The sequence below is a fragment of the Chinchilla lanigera genome, unplaced genomic scaffold, assembly GCF_000276665.1.
Source record: "Chinchilla lanigera isolate Chin_1 unplaced genomic scaffold, ChiLan1.0 scaffold00034, whole genome shotgun sequence".
NCBI classification, from domain to species: domain Eukaryota; kingdom Metazoa; phylum Chordata; class Mammalia; order Rodentia; family Chinchillidae; genus Chinchilla; species Chinchilla lanigera.
The window spans coordinates 13,053,994-13,073,249 of NW_004955435.1; the positions used below are offsets into that span (position 1 = coordinate 13,053,994).

Here is a 19,256-nt window from a genome sequence, read left to right on the forward strand (position 1 = left end):
ACTGCCATGCTGTTATTTTTGTAATAGTTTTCTTTAAATTGATTTTAAATAAATTCACTTAAAATCAGCCTCAGTACTTCACAGCTATTAAGATGGCTGTAATAAGAAGAAAACAGAAAATAACAACTGTTGATGGGCTTGTGGAGAAACTGAAACTCCTGTAATTGTTGGTGGGCTGTAAAAGGGTGCAGTGGCCGTGGAAAACAACTCAGTGGTTCCTCAAAAGTTAAACAAAGAATTAATGCAGGAGCCAGCGACTTCCTTTCTAGGGATCGTCCCAAGAGAACTGAAAACTGGCACTCAAACAGATTCATGTGCACACAAACAGATTCATGTGCACACACGTATACCGCTCTACTATTCATGATACCCCAAGGTGAAAACTGCCCAAATACATATTGAAAAACAAACAGATAAAACGTAGTGTATCCGTGCAGGAAATATTACCCAGCCACAAAAAGGAATGGAAGGCCGGTGCAGGTTACGCAGTGCTGCACCTTGAAAATGTGCTAAGTGGAAGAGGACAGAATATTGTGCCATTCCCTTTGTATGAAGCATTCAGAGTAGGTAAACCCGTAAGGACAGAATACGCACCGGTGGTTTCGAGAGGCTCGGGGGAGAGAGGTAACGGGGAGCAATTTTCTGATATGTACAGGCTTTCTTTGGGGGATGATAAAAACATTTCGAAATTAGAAGTGGTGATTGCTCACCGCGGTACATGTACTGGCTGCCCCTGAACTGCTCGTTTTAAAATGCCTCTTTTTAGGTTACGTGAATTTCACCGCACTATGGATGAAGATGTGCGTAAAACCAATTCCCTCACTGGCAAAAAAGATAATAGTAGCACGACTTGTCTCCTGGGAGGTGGTTAGGAATAAAATCGTATGTGTAAAGTGGCCAGCGAGCAGCTTATTCGGTAAGGGACGGCCGCTTATTTTGTGAATACTACTTGCAGGGCTGCACGGAGGGATACCCAAAGTCTGCCTCCTGGCCCTCGAAAAGCGGTTTAAGTCGGAGGCAAAGGAAAGAGCTGTAAGCGCCTGCGCGCTGACGGAGGCGTGTCCTGTGCAGGCGCCGGGGGGCAGAATATAGCCCGAGACCCGGCAGCTGGCTCAGCGCACGCCTGGGGCGGATCCCACAGGCGAAGGAGCACGCGGGGCCGCCCCGGCCGGAGCTGCAATCCGGCACCAGGGGGCGCTGCGGGGCTTGCCGTCGCCGGAATCCCGCAGCCTCTGCAGGGTTCCAGTGCGTTAAATTTGCAGCGCGGTCCGGCGGCAACCGTGGCGTCCAGTGAATGTGGGATGTGCCAGCGTTCACCAATCGTCCCGCGGTGCTGAGGGGCAGGCAGCGGGGGTCTCCGTCATTTTTCTCGTGTCTGCATCTCCTCTGGAGTTGAGGAAACGGCCCTGCCACTCCCGGAGTTCTGCCCTGGCGGCCAGGTCTGTGCCTTTAGAGCTGGGTCGGTGCCGGAGAGGCAGGGCCGCGGGGAGGAGGCGTAGCCACGGCAGCCTGGGGGCTGAATCTGCTCCCGGCTGAAGCTTCGGGGAGCTGGGGGTCTGAGGCATGTGTTGGTCCTTTTGTGCCATGAAGCCGCGGCCTTTTTTTCCCACACAGTCCTGTTGGCGGGAGCCAGGATCACCTCTGCTTCCCGTCCGTGCGGTTCCCGGCAGGGGTTTGGAGTTTGCCTGGAATCACAGATCGCTAGACTCTCCTCTGGGGGTGTCCCCAACCCCTGATGCTCTACCAGAGCAGAGATAGGGATCAGAACCTCACCGTCGCCCAACCCCCTCCTGCCCAACCCCGGGGAGACCCTCGGAATACACACGGCCCAGCTCCTGCCTCTTGGGACCAGCTTAGAGCCTGCTTTGGGTTCCTGCCAGGCCCACTGCATTGCCTCCTGCGTGTGGTCCCATTGACTCTGCACCCTTTGTTTTTAAGGAAAGAGTAACGCAAGAGGTTTAATACAGGGAGATTTCTGCACTGATAATGCTTTTGTGCCCCAGGGGGCACTTCTCTCTGGCTTGTCTCTCTCCGGCATACCTGTTGCTTCATTTTGCTCAGCCAGCATGCATTTATAGGGTCCGCAGAAAGTCATGGCCTTGTGAAGTTGCATTTCTTGTTGATAATGAATACAAGGACACAAAGTAGTCTAAGAAACACCCACTGTGTGTGACCTGTGGGGATCTCTTTCTTAGTGCCTGGTTTAACCTAATACCAGCTTCCCTGGGGTTTGGAAAGAGTCTCAGATTGTGGCTGGATCTTTGGGTCCTTTGATTTTCTCCTACAGCCTCTTGTAGGAAGTGTGGTGTCCTGACTAGAGCTAGGTTTGGTGTTGACTAGGCTGGATCAAATATAGCTTGGTGATTTGTCAGCTGTGTGTCCGTGGGCAAGTTACTTTCTTCATCCGTCAAATGAGGGAAGGAAGAAGTGACTAAAAGAGATAGATACATTGAGAATTTGGTGAGAAAACTCATAGTAGACATGTACCAGGCACTCAAATATCGGCTGAAATTATTAGTAGAAGCAAATAGGCCCCTCTTTAAAGAGGAACAAAGCTCTGGCTTTTACATTGTTATACTTAAGTTGGTGGTCATGAAGTCATTGTTCTATCAGACAACTAAAGGCAGAGGCCAGAGAGAACTGCACCTTCAGACAAACACCGAAGAAAAGACTGTTTTCCACTTCTGCTGGCTCCAGGTGAGAGGGCTGGCCAGAGAGCTGGAGGGCCCCATCAGTGGCTGGGTCAGGATGGCAGAGGTGGGATGCTTCTCAAAGGAAGCAGGTGAAAGGCCCACAGCTAAGTATGGTATCAAATCTCAAAAAATATGTAGTGAAACCTGCCTCAAAAAGACAAAATCCAGGCCAGGCGTATAGCTCAGTGGCACAGTGCCTGCCTGGCAAGCACAAGGTCCTGAGTTCAATTCCCAGTAACAACAACAAAAAACTCAACCCAACCCAAACCAAAACAAAAGAAAAAAAACTGTCAGAAACTATGGAGCTGTAAGGGACCTTAGAAGAGAACTTACAGGCTTCACAAGAGTGACTGGCACATTTTAGATACCTGATAAATATGTGGTGAATGAACGAATTGTGTGTGTGTGGTGTGCAGTACTATAATCAGAAGGGGAAAGTTAAGGGCAAAGAGGTTATGCACTTTGTCCAAAGTCCCCCAACTGCCAAAGGCGTTTTAGGATTCAAACCCAGGTCACAGTGAGAGGTTGCCTGTGAGCTCCAGGTTCATCTCCCTGCTGCCTATTTTCATATTATGTTGAACAGTTTCTTTTTTTTTTGTAATCTGCTTACTTGGAACTTTTCCTCTCATGGCTGTCTGTAGATACTTGTATAACTTACATGAAATACCTTTGGGCACTTAGGTCTGCCTACAATTGACTTCCCGATTTCACAGCAAGTTTTAATCGAATAAATCATAGATCTGATTTGTGCGTTTTCAAGCTCCAGTTTTTTGAGACACTGAGAACAGAGTGACATTTCCGGGGCTGTGGCTTGTGGATGTGCACCCAGCTGAAAGTCCCTTGGCATAACCGGAGCCAGCGCCTTTCCCATGTGTTCTGCAGAGCTCCAAGGTGAGGCGAGGAGGGAGTCAGGGAGGGAGGTGAGGGGGTGGGAGGAGTAAGGAAAGTGGGGATGCAGAGGGCCAAAGACTCCCAAGGCAAGAGACCGGACAAGGCAGGGTCCAAACTCCACGGCGGCCGCTCACATCCTGGCCTGTCGTTAATTCCAACCAAGCCTCTTCCCTCACAGGCTGCCTCGAAGAAGGCACTTCAGACACCGCCACTGCCGTGTCTCACACCTTCACACACATGGTGGGAGGTGCGAGGACCTTAGTTCTCCGGGGTTCTCTTACAAGGGCCCGAATCTCACTTAGGAGGGCTCTTCTCTTATGACCCAATTACCTCCCAGGTGTGGGCTGTTACTCTGAAAGACACAATCTCAAATGCTGAGATCCTGAAAGATCAACACAAAGTCTACAATTCCAAATGATCAAAATCTGAAAGTAAAATTCTTGGGGAAATTCTTCTTATTTACAAGACATTTATCTACATTTCCCAAAGGGAATTTATTTGAGAAACATAGAAACATGACAGAACACTTTATAGGCCACTTCCCCCCATACAGTACAAGACAATGCTAATATATTGTATTTTTACAAACATAAACCCTATAGTATACAAATAACATATATAGATGCAATGGATATAAGCAGACGAACTGTATTCATTAAGAAATAGATCAAAAAACAAAATTCATTAGCACATATAATTATGGTTGGTCATTTATGTGCACCTAGCTTTATAACTGTGGTCACCTGAAAATATTCCGATAGATGATGTGAATCTTTTAACAAGATCAATCCAAAACCATGATGGGGGTTGGTGGTGTAGCTTGGTTGACAGACTGCTTGCCTCGCATGTGTGAGGCCCTGGGTTCTGTCGCCAGCATTGCAAAAGCCAACCAAACAAAACCCATAATGGGTCACCACCAGCCAGAACCAAGATTTTAAGAAATCTGATCTTCCAATGTAGATGGACAAAAAGGACATGCCTTCATTTATTAAGTTTCAACATTTCTATGTGCATGCCCAGTGCTTACACACAGTCAGTGTTCTGATACTGTACTTTCACTGGATCAAATCTGAAAAAAAGAAAATGTATGAAATGAATTAGAACTCCCTAAAAGTCTTTACACAATGTACACTTCCAGGATTAGAAAAGATGCAACAATGAAATACATAGCAAAGCAAATTATAAAAAAAATTAATGCTGACAATTTAGAACTATGGGGAGAAAAAGACTTTAAAAATTCTAGGAATCCAGAGTTGCTAGTCTAAGTGCTGGTGTCCAAAAGCAAGTGAGTCTGGCATTCGGATGTCCAAGGCAGATGAAAAATGGTCTTAGACCCATCAGGCTTCTGTGTTTGTTCTTTTTGTTTGTTTGTTTTTTTTTCCGGTACCGGGAACCGAACTCACAACCTTGGCACTTGCCAGGCAGGCGCTTTGCCGCTGAGCTAAATCCCCAGCCCCGCTTCTGTGTTTGTTCTCCTTGGCCAGCAGTTTGGATAGTGCTGACCACACTGAGGGTAGATCTTCCTCACAGACACTCTCAAAAAAAAGTTTGACCAGGTTTCTAGGTATCCTGTCCTTAAATAAGAAGCAACTAGCCTGTGTATATCCCAAAGTACCCCACCCCTTTCCCCAGAGTTTGGCCTTCTAGCCCTCTTACGTAGTCTTCCTTGTTTTTCAGTTAGAATTGCAGTTTTCAGATTTTGGCTTTCACGATTTCAATATCTGAGATTTTAATATTTTGTGATTGTGATTTTTCTGGATTTTAAGGTTTAAGGAGTTTGACCTTTCAGGATTTCAACAGTCAGGATTATGGAGTTTGGGATCATTTCAAGTATTTCTTTTTTTTTTTTGGTACCGGGAATCGAATTCAGGACCTTGTGCTTGTCAGGCAGGTGCTTGTGCCGCTGAGCTATATCCCCAGCCCTGGATCATATCTTTCAGGATTAAAATCAGCACTACAGTTGGGCAGATACACACTGGGTGTTTGCAGTGAGAAAACACCAAGGAATTTCATGATATGTGGCCTGAACAGGGTACAGTTTTAGACTGAGAAGCGGCCAGGAGATGAGCAGGGCTCATGGTTCTGTGTAGCCCGGAGACTCTGAGACTGTTAGGAAAGGCGTGCTGTGTCCAGGAAGACAGAAACTAGAACAGTTCATAAGAGGGGGAAGCAGACACAAAAACATTGGTTACTAGATGTAAATTTAATTTGTCCTTATTTCTTGATATGCAATAGAGTAATAAAATATGCAGTTACCTTTGGATGACCCTGCACGTATATTTGTTTTGGTTTTCTTAAAATGTTTAAACATGGGATAGATCCTCATAAAGAGCAGCTGGAGTACTGAGTTACAGTTAGTAGTAAGAAGTTCTGGTGTACCATTGCTGCACAGTAGAGGACGGTAGATAACAATGATGTTCTTTATTGTATCAGTTAAAATAGCTTGATGGTTTTAAAATTTCCTCTAAGGGGCTGGGGATTTAGCTCAGCGGCACAGTGCCTGCCTGGCAAGCGCAAGGTCGTGAGTTTGATTCCCGGTACCGGGGAAAAAAAAAAACCAAAAATAAAATAAAATAAAATTTCCTCTAGAACTCTTTTCTTTTTCAGTACTGGGGATTAAAGCCAAGGCCTTGTACATACACCCTACCACTGAGCTACCTCCCAGCCCTTCTGTATTTTTTATTTGAGACAGGGTCTCACTAAATTGCTTAGGCTGGCCTCCAACTTGTGATCTTCCTGCCTCAGCTTTCCAAGCAGCTAGGATGACAGGGGTGCACCACCATGCCCAGGTCCTGGGGTTCTCTTGTGTCTAGAGAAAAAACAAAAGATGGTTAAGCTAATCAAAGATAATAATTAGAGTAGATGGGTAATTGTATTGGCCACAGTAACTGCAGAGATATACACTTTGTGTGTTCAGAATAAGGTATGATTTCTGTCTGTAGTAAATCCCTGATTTAGGAAGGATTTCTATCCTTGGAGAATGTTTGTAAATTGGATTAGTTTGTAAGTCTGACAAAGTGAGTCTACGCACTTTTGCACAAATATACAGTGTATATCGCTTTGTGCTTCCTAGCAGTCCCCTCTGCATCACCACAGCTTTCCTCCTGCTTCGGACATCTTGGGCTCCGACCGAGCACTGTACCGCTGTACACTGTCGCACAGCACAGCTGTGACACTGTCCGGCAGACAGGTGAGCTATTTTCGAGATTTTTTCGCATCTATGAACGTTCATAATAAAGGTCATTTGTATCTGTGAAAGTTCAAAACTTGAATATTCATAAGTCATGGACTTACTGTATCTAGAAAAGTTTCTGCTAGGTGTGGTGGTGCATACCTGTAATCCCAGCACTGGGGAGGCTGAGGTAGGAGGATCGCCATGAATTTGAGACCAGCATGGACTACATATTCAGGATTATTCACAATAGCCAAGACTTGGACACAACCTAAAATGTTCCTCAGTGGATGAATGGATAAAGAAAAAGTGGTATGTACATACAATGGAATATTATTGAGCCTTAATAAAGAAGAAAAGTTGGCAATATGTAGCAACCTGGATGAACCTGGAAGACATTATGCTAAGTAAAATTAAGTAGTCACAGAAGAACAAATTTTGCTTGATTCTACTTACATGATATATAAAATAGGCAAACCCATAGAAATAAAAAGTAGCATGCAGGTTTCTGGAGTTGGGGGAGGAGAAAATGGGCAGCTATTAGCCAGTGAGTGTAAGTTTCAGTTACCTAAGATGAATAAGAGGTCTAGCGATCTGCTTACAACGCTGTACATGAACTTAAAATTTTAATAAGAGGATTGCTCTCATGACATGTTATCAGCACAATAAAAAAACTTTAAAGGATTACCCATTTGTATATCTCAGAATGCCTAAAAACATACAAGTGCAAGGATATTAATAACTCAAGCTCTTCAGTGGGACACATGCGGGACACGGCTGTGGGATCCAGGCCCTCAGCTGGATAATTCATGTCTCCAGTGTGTGGACAGAGCTCTTGGGCTCTTCTGCAGTTGACTTTTTGGGTGAATATTATAAAATAATCCTATACATGATGTGTCTTGTATTAAATCTATTCTCTTGCAAACTCTGACTACAACAAAGGACTAATTTTAGTGCTATTCTGGTAGCCATAGTTTAGTTTCTTCAGAGACATCTGAGCCTGCTTTGCAGGAACTATTTGATTCCATTCAAGGACTCTGTCTCCCTCAAGGGGCACAGATGTAACTCATTCCTATGGTAACAAACAACCTGTGATTCCAATGGACTGTTAGAGTTTCCAGACATTTACAACTATCATCAGAGCAGGTAGTCAGGTTATCCAGAGCCCTCCCACATGATGCAAGCACAGTGGGAGAACTTCTGGGGCGCGGGGGTGGGGCGGCTAAGTGAGTTTTTTCTTACAAGCTACAACTCCACAGTGGGAATAAACCAACATGATATACACAGCTGAAATGGGCAGGGTCAAACGGAGAAACAGACATTGCAAGAGCAGTGGCAGGTCTCAATAACCCACTTAATATTTGGGGAAGCAGGCAGATGATAAGCAAGGAAAGCAAGCACTTGAACAAAACAATAAACTAATGAGATCCCACAGACACGCAGGATACTCTACCCAACGATCCCAGGATGTACTTTATTATCAAGGGCATCACTTTCCAGTCTCCCTAATCCTGACTATTTCTTGCTGTTTTTTAGAAACCCATGTCATCCTTTGGGACGAGCCTTCTGGCTCTGGGTACTGTGCCTTTGAGAGCCTCCTGCTCTAGTGCTTACCTACCCATAGAACTGCTCTCCTCCCGAAGGGGCCTCTGTACTCTGGGGCCCATCTGCCCAGCTTCTTAGAGCCCTTATTCTGGCCAGGGTGAATTTGTCCCGGGGAGGGAAGGTTGGTAGGAGGGGAAAATAAGAGAACTAAGATGCGTTATGTACATGTACCAACTCCCCCTAGTGAAGGAAATCATTTTGTACTGCAGACATATACTAATAAAGGGAAATATTTTTAAAATTCCGTGATGGCAACACTTTACAGAAAGGTAAAAATGTGTGTTTTAAAGTGATAGTATTGTTGGTATCTAGCATGGTCTAGCTATTTTTAAATTGCTATCTTAATATTGTTAGGGAGACAAGCAGGTACATTTTTACATTTATAAACAAATGTATTTTACAATTACACTGAAATAAAAACAATTTGTCCTAAATCTGCCTCCAAAGATAGCAAACGACAGCCTAACTTGGCTCGTAAACAAATGGCAACCTAACAGAGAGCACTGTATATTCTTGTGATAAGTAGCTGAATCTCAGTGGCCCAGGTTCAGTCAATCACAGGATGCCGGCTGGCAAGATCATGCCCAGCAAAAGCAAGTGCTGTGCTGTACCTAACCAGGGTGGCTTTGGATGTCATTTCCTGTTCTTGACTATAAATACTGTCTGTCCACATTCCTAGGGTGGGGTGGGGGTTGGGGAGCCCTACAAATCTGTCCTGGCTCTAAGTACTGTCTGATTCATGTATTATTCTTTATTCAGATAAACTCTGCTAGAATTAATTTGTCTAAAGTTTTTCTTTTAACACCAGCGTGGTCATCTTTTCTTGCACTCAATCTCTCTTCCTCTCAGTGAATAAAAACACTACAAAGTGTCCCATAGTTTCAAAAACTTTGCCCTATAATTCCCATGTGACTTCTATCTTTTAATAATCAAAATATAGTCTCCAAGGGGGACTGCCTGATAGTGCCTAGTGTGTGGTGGAAATTGAACAATTGCTTTTTCAATAAAGGAAGTAACCAAATAAATACTAATGTACAATATCTGTTATGTCTTTCAAAGTTATTCTAATTAATGTTAGCTTTAAAAGTTATTTTCTCAATTGGATCTGTAAATTTTCTTTCTAAGATCAAGAATATAAAACTCAGAACGACAAACTCTTAATATATGAGAACTGCTAAGTATGGTCACATGCCACTTAACCACATTTTGATCCAAGACCAAATATACAGAAGTGGTTCTATAGATAACAACAGAGCTAAAGAATTTCTATCATTTATTGTGCTGTAGCCTTCCTAATGTCATAGCGTGACACCTTGCTCATGTAATTGTGGTGCTGGAAGTATGGACAAACTTATGATACTAACAGCTGTAGAAAAGAGTGGTACACAAATCAACCGCATGCCTGTAGTTCCAGCTATTTGGGAGGCTGGGGTGGGAGGATCACTTGAACCCAGCAGTTCAAGTCTAGCGTGGGCAACAAAGTGAGACCCATCTCAAAAACAGCAAAACCAGAAAAAAACAAAAAAAAGCACAATTATGTACAGTACATAATACTTAATGATGCTAATAAATGACTCTATTACTGGTTTACACTTTCTGTTGTTATTTTAGATTATACTCTGTCTACTTATACAAAAAATGTACGGTAAAACACCATGCCACATTGTCCCGAAGCAGCCGCACACGTCTAGCGCTTGCCTCATCTCTTGGTGACGTAAGCAGGCCAGCCTGAGTGACTGACCATCTCGGTCCATGAAGGTACGCGCTTGATGGTCACACAATGAGGAAACTGGCTAACTCCGCTAGGTGACAGATGCATGCCATTCACAGGGCCAACCACACTCGTGTGTGCGTGTGTGTGTGTGTGTGTGTGTGTACGCGCGCGCGCGCGGGTGTGTGCTTGGTACCACAGTCTCACACTGAGCAAACGGTTTCCTGAGCCAAGACTCAAAGAGGCTGGGGGCGCGGGCCCTCTCGGAATGGGTTACCGGGAGCTCCTGCAACAGGAGCTGCTCCCTGCATCTCTGAACCACACCAGTCCGCAGATCCTCGCGGACCGTCTCACCTGTAGGATTTAAAAGGGATGAAGGGCAAATTAAAATTCTCTGGCTGGGGGCGCCCCTTCCGGCCTTAACCTGACAGCCTGGACCTCCCACAAATCACAAAAACCCGCCAGCCGGGGCTGAGCCACGAGAGGTGGGGAGAGAGGCGAAGAGGTTCTCTTTGGCGCTTTGGCTGGTCTCCCGGGCGCCGCAGCTTCCAGCACAGCCCGCAGAGGAATCCGCCGGGGGGCGGGGCGGGGGCGGGGCGGGTTCTTACAGTTTCCGGTGGGTTGGGTTGGAGCTAAGCAGTTCTGGCCTCCGGGTGAGGCTCTCCAGGCCTCGCCCAGCGCTCTTGGGCCCCGAGGGTGAAGTCACAGCTTAGTGCTGCTGAGGGCATTTGGCTCAGGTCACAGCACGAGTACCATGCCCGTGACGCTGGGTTACTGGGACATCCGCGGGGTGAGCGAGCCGTCTGACTGAGGGGTGGGAGGAACACGCGGGGCTGGAAAAGCCGGGCAGCTGGAGGCAGAATAAAGCAGATGCGTCCATGTCACACTTGCTGGAGGCCTCTGCCTGTCCCTCTTAGCGCTCAGGAGCTCACAAATGTGCAGACCTGTTCGTGTGTGTGCGCGATTGCCTGTGAGATTGTTAGAGGAGGTGGGTGGGGGCTCACTTGGAAGGGATGAAGTCTCAGTCAGGATCTCTCCAGCTCTGACTTGTGCCTCTGGCCATCTCCCCCAGCTGGCCCATGCCATCCGCCTGCTCCTGGAGTACACAGACACCAGCTATGAGGAGAAGAGATACACCATGGGGGACGGTAACAGCACCTCCTGCTCAGACCCTGCCCAGTCCTGATGACTGGAGCCCTGCAGCCCATGCCCTGGTTACATGTTGCTCACCCAAGCAGCCTCTTCTTGCTGGCCCTGCAGCCTGCCCCTTTCAGAAACCTCTCTGAAGTTGCAGTTTGGTCACACTAAGAGTGGAGCATCCATCCTTCTCTATCTGTAACTGGGTCAGATCCTCTGTAGGGCTTTTCCAAACCTTTTGTAAGCCCTAGTCCTCTTGGGTCCAAGGCCTTGCAAGCCCTTGCACTTTACCTTGCAGGAGGCGGGCTAAGATTCCAGATCACGGTCTCAGGGTTCTTGTCCAACTCTTTAGAAGAGTACCGTGGGAAGGAGAGATGGACTCATGCGACATTTGATTTCACTTCATGTTCTCCACTACAGCTCCCGACTATGACAGAAGCCAGTGGCTGAATGAGAAGTTCAAGCTGGGCCTGGACTTTCCCAATGTAGGTGAGGGGATGGGGTGATTCGGAGAAATTAAAATCATCCCTACCTCATCTCCTTTCCTTGCTCAGAGGATTCAGAATTAGCACTCCTGCTCAACTGCTGTCTTTCCTGGTGTCTGCCCTGTGTTTCTATGATGGTGATATCCCAGTTCATTCATTCATTCCACATGGAGTGCGTCACGGCTGCCCTAACTCAGGGAACGGATGCTGGGACCTAGAATCCCAACTGACCTTTCCTGCTTGTTCATGCAGCTGCCCTACTTAATTGATGGGACTCACAAGCTCACCCAGAGCAACGCCATCCTGCGCTACATTGCCCGCAAGCACAGCATGTGTGAGTAGAGCTGGCTGCCAGTTGTGGGGGGACATAGTCATCTCTCTGGACATGGCTGGGGTCAGATGCTGAGGGTGAGTCTCTGCTGTGTGGACTATAGGTGGGGAGACAGAAGAGGAGAAGATTCGTGCGGACATTTTGGAGAACCAGGCTATGGACATCTCCAATCAGCTGGCCACAGTCTGCTACAGCCCAAACTTTGTGAGTGATCTCTTTCCCTACTGGCTGGGCCCATTGAGGTTATGAATTAGGATTCTTAGATTCCCATCTCTGTGGTTCTTTATTTCTATTTTGAGCTCCGTCAAACTCCGTACATGCCAAATCATGTCCACATGCTGCCACCAGTGCCCCTCATAATACCCAGCTGTATTAAATGAATCCTCTTATTCAGTTCCAACCAATCTTAGGATGTCGTGCAGATTCCTCACGGCGGACCTTCAGTTTCCAGCGAGTGTAGTCTGTGTTCACAGTTCCCTACAACTTTTACCTGTGCATTTGGGTCTGCTCCCACCTGTTCCACGCCATCTGCCCACTTGTAAGTGCACATACTGAGCCTATGAGAAAAAGGAGCATGAGGTGAAGGACTGTCCTGGAACCTCTGCCCACTTGTTTCTCGGTGCTGTGCCTTCCCAGCAGCAGGAATCAGCAAGTTACTTTATTAGACAGCTCAGGGTCGTCCAGAGCACCTCTGTTCCTCTTCATCCTTTCCACCTCCAATACGCCTCGACTTGATAGAATGTGTTATGTATAGAATGATAAATATGTATTTCATTCCTCTAGAGCCTACCGGGAAGAACTGTCGTCTTATTCCTGGTTTTTTTGTTCTTGCTTTTTTGTTTAGTTTTATTCTACTTGATATCCAAATCTGAAGCCAACCAAGGGCTCAGGGTGCTTGTAGCTTATACCTGTAGAAGGTAGTTGGGACATGAATGGTGATAGTGTACCATGTTGTTCTGACTTCCCGTCCCCTCAGAAGGATGTGGTCAGGTATCAAGCAAGTTGTAATCTAATAAAGTCTGATGCATGAAATCAAAACCTGGCCACGGACCTAGTTCCAGTCTCGGGGGAGATGGCTTCTCACCCCTGGCCAGCTAGGCTCATGCACGGGTCCAGCAAGGCCTGGCCTCTCTGCCAAAGAGCTTGTATCTGAAGGTGGTGACAACTGTTTCTTTCTTCAGGAGAAACTGAGGCCAGAGTACTTGGAAGAACTCCCTGGGAAGATGAAGCTCTTCTCTGACTTCCTGGGGAAACGGCAGTGGTTTGTTGGTAACAAGGTAAAATGGAAAGGATTGGGGGTTATCAGTTCTCTCCAGGTTACAGAATTTCTAGCGCACTCATCCTTGACTCTCTGCAGATCACCTATGTGGATTTCCTCGCTTATGATATACTTGACCTGCACCGTATATTTGACCCCAAGTGCCTGGAGGCGTTCCCTAACCTGAAGGACTTCATTTCTCGTTTTGAGGTGATGCCTCTCATCCTCCTAAGCCTTGGCTGCCACCTTTCCTTCCCTTTTCTCTTTCGTGATGCTTTCTTAGTGCTTGAGCCGAAATGAAGAAACTAGCATTTATTGAGCACTGGATTTCTGCCAGGGTCTATACTCATGTCCTACACCCATTGGGTGAAATTTATCCTTACAGCATTCCTTTAAGGCTGGTAGAATTACCAGCCCCCTTGCACAGATAAGGGAACTGAGACTGTAGAGAGTAAGTCATTTGTTGGATGTTCTAGCACCAGCACAGACTGTGTGGGCTCCCCTTTGGCTTCTGGCTTCTAAGGGCAGCAGGCAGTGCCTCTCTCTGCTTTGTGCCCAAAGGAAAAGCCTGAGGCTCTTGTTCAGCTTGGATTTCAGGCTCAGCACCCTCAGAAGCAAGAGAGCATGTGAGGAGTGTTTGGGGGGCTGGCATTAGGGCTGTGACGTGGCCGGGTGATGTGAAAACTTGAGGCAGAGACATGACACTCTCTTTGCTCAGTCAGTTCCCAGACGGGAGAAGCACTGAAACCCCAAGTTATAGTTCTTGCTGGATTAAGTACTCCTTGGAGTACCCCTGTGGGAGGATTTTATCTTGAACTTTTGGATAACAGATGTCTTGTTTCTACCCTTTCAACCTTTTCCTTCTTCGCTTTAAAATCTTAAACGTTCCGTTTGTGTAATGGGATCCTACTTTCATTTCCACTGATCTTCCCTATATGAGCCTCCGTGTAGGTCCGGAGACACATGTAGTGATCCCTCTCTCCCCGCACCCTACCATCCTGGGACTGCGAGGAGCAGAGGGCAGCAGGCATAGCAGACCGAGGTGTGCCCACTGCTACCAGGTGCTGAGGAGCGTAGTCTGGACCGCACTGATCATGGGTCCCACGGATTCCACTTTGTAAACTACAAAACCTGCTTGGTTAGAGATTTGGGAATTTGAGGTATTAGCGCAGCAGGTTTTTCAACCTGGAATTTTTTATTTTCCCTTCCATATCTAGTGAAATGTTTCTCAACTTGTTCCCATCAGTACTGGCTCTGCGGCTTAGGGATTGTGCAAGACCTGGCTTGACCATGGAGAGGAGGGAAGGGCAGGGGTGGAGCTGACGGCTGCAGCTTTAGGCCACTGTGGGGTGACTCTGGGTGCAGGCAGCCCAGGATGATGTTGAACCCTTTAGAAATGATCTGGGCACTCACTGTCCTTTAAAGAAGGCCCACGGCACACCTGAATTTCACGCCACCTAGTCTGTATCAGTGCTAGAGATACGGGTCACAGTGAGATTGGACGCATACACCAAGTGGAGAAATTTGGGGCTTCTGCTTCAGGGGATGGAGTAAGAGCTGCATGTGCTTCTTGGGCTGGTTAAGCTCTGTTTATACACTTTCACCCAGGTTTTGCTGAGTCACTGGCAGAGATCTGTGTTCTGTTCCAAACTGTCTCTTTGTCCCGTTAGGTCCCTTCTCTGTGTGCAAACTAGGGTAAGAAAGAGCCAGCCTGTGAAAAAGACAGTTTGTACAGAGAGGGAATGACAGGTCCTTCTGTGAGGACGGCAAGAGAGGTACAGCAGAGAGAGCACAGAAGTGGAGAGAAAGAGCAGCCTACATCTAGACCTGTCCCACTTACTAACTGTGAACACGAGAAAGTCACTTAACCTCTCTATGCCACTGCAGACCCTGAGCTTGTGCTTTGTTTTTCCTCCTTGCAGGGCTTGAAGAAGATCTCTGCCTACATGAAGTCCAGCCGCTTCCTCCCAACACCTTTATATACAAAGGTGGCCACATGGGGCAACAAGTAGGGCCTTGAAAGGGCAGGAGATGAGAGTGAGGAGCTCATTCTCTTCTTGCTGCCCAGGGCCCAGCCTGACTATCCTGCCTGTTGGTGGCTGTGTCTGCTTTGAAGAGCAGGGTCAGCACCCTCTCCTTGAAGCTTGGCACACCCCAGTCCCAACCCCAGGGGTGCCTGGAAGACCAGTTTTGCGTGGTGGGTAACCCTGTGCCCCTGTGAGATCCCTGCCCCAGTCCTGTGTGATCTGAGTAAAGTCCGAACCACACTTGCTCTATTTTTGTCTTTCTGTATCTGGCTGCACTTGACAGCTGGTACTGCTACTTCCAAGGAACTGGGGGGTGGCTGGCTTCACGGAGGGAAGGAAGGGTTTTGAGAGTTCCTGGTCCCGCGTTTGATACCCTTAGATTATGCAGCCCCGTGAGAGATCCTGTAGACAATAAAAGATCTCTTTCTGCACTTGGCATCTCATTTTGCAGCTTCATTAAAGCTCATGATGCTTTTGGGGTCCCAAATTCCCAGCGGACCTCACAGTCCTGTGGAACTGGGTGGTACAGCAGGAAGTAAACAGCAGATGAATCTTTGTCAGTATTCACAGCTGTGTAGTGCACCTGAATCACCCCGACATCATCTCCACCCCCCCAACCCGCAGGTCCCGGAAGGGTTGGGGGGTCTATGGCTGCAGCACATCTGTTGGGCTCTAGGGTCCTATCTCTGCTCCTTTTCTCAGCTTTCATTGGACTTCTCTTGGCTCGCTGTACACCTGGTGTGGGACCATCTTTCTTAGTTAATCCCACACTTTAATGAGTACCTGTGGGATAAATTTCTTCAGTCCTTACATTACTGAAAATGTACATTCTTGTGCTGTGCATGGGTTAATCCTGAGTATTGATATATGTGTTCTGGGTTGGTGGGAATTCAGAATGGGCTGGGGTGGGCAAAAGTCCCCAGTGCAACCAGGCCCTGCACCTCCCTGCTCTGTGGCTCCCAGAACTAGGAAGCCAGCTGCGCAGACATCTGTTTGTGGATCCACAGCACCAGCCCCATGCCTATGATCCTGGCTTCCTGGGAGGTCCCTGAGGTGAGCTAAGGGTCCGCCTGGCAGGCGGGAGGCAGAAAGGGTCCTAGACATGCTGAGTAGTGCTGGCTGGTTCTAAGAGATAAATCCTCTTTAGGAATTGCGGAACCCCTGCCTGTCCCTCCAGGAGCTCATGCATATTGGAGCTCATGTGCACATGGTGTGTGTCGGGCTGATGCAAGGCCTAGATTAGGGGAGTCAACTGCAGTAGGTATTATACCATCAGGGTCCCTTTATCTCTGACCTCTGTCATGGGTCATCTGTCCCAGCTGGGTCGTGTCACCTGCTTACTCCAGGAATGTACAGACACCAGCTATGAGGAGAAAAGATACGCCATGGGGGACGGTAATGGCACCCTTCTGCCCACATCCTTGCGAAATGCTGATAATTGGTGCCCAGCAAGCTGTGCCCTGGAAACCCGTTGCTCACCTAGGCAGCTCTCTTCAGCCGCATCACAAGCCTGGCCCTTCAGAAACACTTCCTTCAGTGCGCAGTTTGGCTCTCCTGGGAGGGACTGTGTGCATTCTTTATCTGTCCTTGGGCTGGGCTGCCCTTAGCACTTCCTTGAATCTTTTCTAAGCCCTAGTCCTGTTGGGTCCACAGCCCTACAAGCACATGTACCCTGCAGCCTTGGAATGTGGGACTCAGTGGTTAAGATTCCAGGTCCACCGTCTCAGAGTTCTTGCCCCTCACTCTTCCAGAGCACTTTCATTTTGCTGTTTAAATTCTGTATAACATACGAGCTCAGAGCCTAGCTGGTGCCCACAGCATTCCTAGTTCTGACTTACAAGAGGTCGCTTTGGACACCAGTGGTAACAGGTTGAGGAACAGCGCTATAATCGTGTCTCACTTGCAGTCACCACTGACAGATGGTGTCTGGGGCCAAGTAGAACTCCAATAAATGATGAATTAGATGGAGGCTTGCACACTGCCATGGCCCCAGGCTTGGTGAAGATGGCTGCTCGCCCCTGGCCAGCACGTGTCATGCACAGCACTGAGAAACCTGGCCTCTCTGCCAGGGAGCTTATGTCTGAGGATAGTGATGGCTACTTTGTTCTTCAAGAGAAACTGAAGCGAAAACTGTGAAGTGATGAAGTGCTTCTCACAGTTCCTGGGGCAAGTAGCCTTGGTTTGCAGGGGACAAGGTAAAGCAGAGGGAGATGAAGAAAGGAAGTTGTGATTTTCCTGGGTGATAAGCTTTCCTCCCACCCACTGTCTGCTTTCTGCAGATCACCTATGTGGATTTCCTCGCTTACAATATGCTTCATTAGCACCATATGTTTGAGCTCCGGTGCCTGCACGCATTTCTCAACCTGAACGACTTTATTTCCTGCTTGGAGCTGACACCCTGCTCTTCCTTCTGTTGGATGTACTTCGTTCACTTCTTTTTTTCCCTAGACCTGGAGCCAGAATGAAGAAAAGTATTTGTGAGCATTGGTTTTATATGCCAGAACCCGTGCTCCCATCCTACATCTATTGTATCAGAATAATCAACCCACACAGCTGAGAGAACTACCAACCCCATCATGTAGATTAGGGAACTGAGCCTTCCAGGCTAAGTGGCTTGTTCTCAGCCCCTTTGTCCTGCTAGATCCGTACAGGCAAGAAGAAGCTCACCTGTGAAAAGGAGACTGTTCGGGCAGAGAGACGGTGATACGGAGGGTAGGGGCGTACAGCAGGGAGAGCACAGAATTGGAGAAACAGAGATAGACTGCATCCAGTTCTGTCGCACCTCTTAGCTGTGTGAGCATTAGGAGGTTGTTGACCTCTCGGTACCTCAGGTTCTGTACTGATAATTGCTAACCGTGGAGGTGATCTTGCAGGATTGTTGAGTGCACGTTCTATGCATGTACTTTAATCACTTCCGGGCATAAGGCCTCCAGCAAGTGCCCAGTTTCCCTCAGAGGAAGTTGAACAGTTCCCTCACCAGAGCTGGGGACCTCAGCAGCTGTGCTGCGCCTGTGGAAAGGCTGTTCCTAGAGCCTCAGCTCCTCCTCTCTGTTTCCCACGCTTAGGGCCACGAGAAGATCTCTGCTCATCTGCAGTCTGGCTGCTTCCTCCCAAGACCTGTGTTTGCAAAGGTGGCTCGCTGTAAGCAAAAACAGGGCCCTGTAATCCCTATTGCAGAGGGAAGTCTGTGGTTATCCCTGCTGTCCCTGGGCCTTGGGTCTTAGCTGTCTCCCTGCACCCCGCCTCAGTCTTCTCCCTGCTTCATCTTTCTTCCCGTCTTTCTTCCTCTCTTTTTATTGGCTCCCTTTCTGCTAAGAAAGGCTTGTCCAGTCAAGGTTCTTTCAGTTTCAGATCCCCAATTCTTTTCAGCAAAATTCGCTCCTCTTTTTCCTTGTCCCTGTTCTACATTTAACACAATAGTTTGTGGCTCTGCTTTGAGGAGCCTGATGGACCCTGACTCCGTAGTACTGCATGGTGCACAGCTCCTGTTCTCCAGTGTGGCGGCTGCGCCAGCCCTGCCTGTTCCCCAGTAAAATCTGAATCACACTGGCTCTGTGTCCTGTCTTATTGCTCCCAGCTGTCCAGCTCAGGGCTGCTGTGTTCAGGTGTTAGGGTTCTTTGTTCCCTTGTTCACAGCAAGGGCTGGGTGGATGTGGATGTGCCTGGGGCTCTACGTGTTCAGGCAGGGCATGAGGTCACTTAAGGTCATTGCTGTCCCTATCCATGTCCTCTATTCCTCACTCGGGTCCTACAGATGGGCCTTGGAGTGGGAGTCTGAGCCTATTGCTCTCTCTATTCTAATCAGTTAAGAGGTTCCAGTTGCCCTTGGAAAAACATGAGCTGAGATGCACAGGCCTCCCTTCATTGGCTACAAGGCAGCAATTTCTGAGATAGCAGTAAGGTAATGGATTCCGCCTAATCAGCGCCCCCCCCCCCCCCCCCCCCC

The 19,256-nt window shown here is 47.7% G+C and overlaps 1 protein-coding gene and 1 long non-coding RNA gene across 2 annotated transcripts; both read left to right on the forward strand.

The window, feature by feature from the left end:
• The first annotated feature begins 1,129 nt into the window (after nucleotides 1–1,129).
• Nucleotides 1,130–10,182, forward strand: LOC102007586. The gene is made up of 4 exons (XR_261684.2): nucleotides 1,130–1,439; nucleotides 3,454–3,584; nucleotides 6,658–6,774; nucleotides 9,973–10,182. It is a non-coding gene; the product is annotated as an uncharacterized LOC102007586 (long non-coding RNA).
• Nucleotides 10,183–10,697: 515 nt separating this feature from the next.
• On the forward strand, nucleotides 10,698–15,741 carry Gstm4 (glutathione S-transferase mu 4). Its single transcript, XM_005388891.2, has 8 exons — nucleotides 10,698–10,862; nucleotides 11,145–11,220; nucleotides 11,630–11,694; nucleotides 11,947–12,028; nucleotides 12,129–12,229; nucleotides 13,207–13,302; nucleotides 13,383–13,493; nucleotides 15,206–15,741. Exons 1-8 carry the CDS (start codon nucleotides 10,827–10,829, stop codon nucleotides 15,293–15,295), a joined length of 657 nt encoding a protein of 218 aa, XP_005388948.1. The 5' UTR covers nucleotides 10,698–10,826; the 3' UTR covers nucleotides 15,296–15,741.
• Nucleotides 15,742–19,256: the final 3,515 nt, after the last annotated feature.

What these genes read in the sequence shown, in the direction of transcription:
- Gstm4 (XM_005388891.2), top strand. Translation starts at nt 10,827, where the DNA reads ATGCCCGTGACGCTGGGTTACTGGGACATCCGCGGG. An exon ending in GTTACTGGGACATCCGCGGG is followed by an intron (nt 10,863 to 11,144) that starts GTGAGCGAGCCG and finishes CATCTCCCCCAG; the next exon opens with CTGGCCCATGCCATCCGCCT. An exon ending in TGGGCCTGGACTTTCCCAAT is followed by an intron (nt 11,695 to 11,946) that starts GTAGGTGAGGGG and finishes TTGTTCATGCAG; the next exon opens with CTGCCCTACTTAATTGATGG.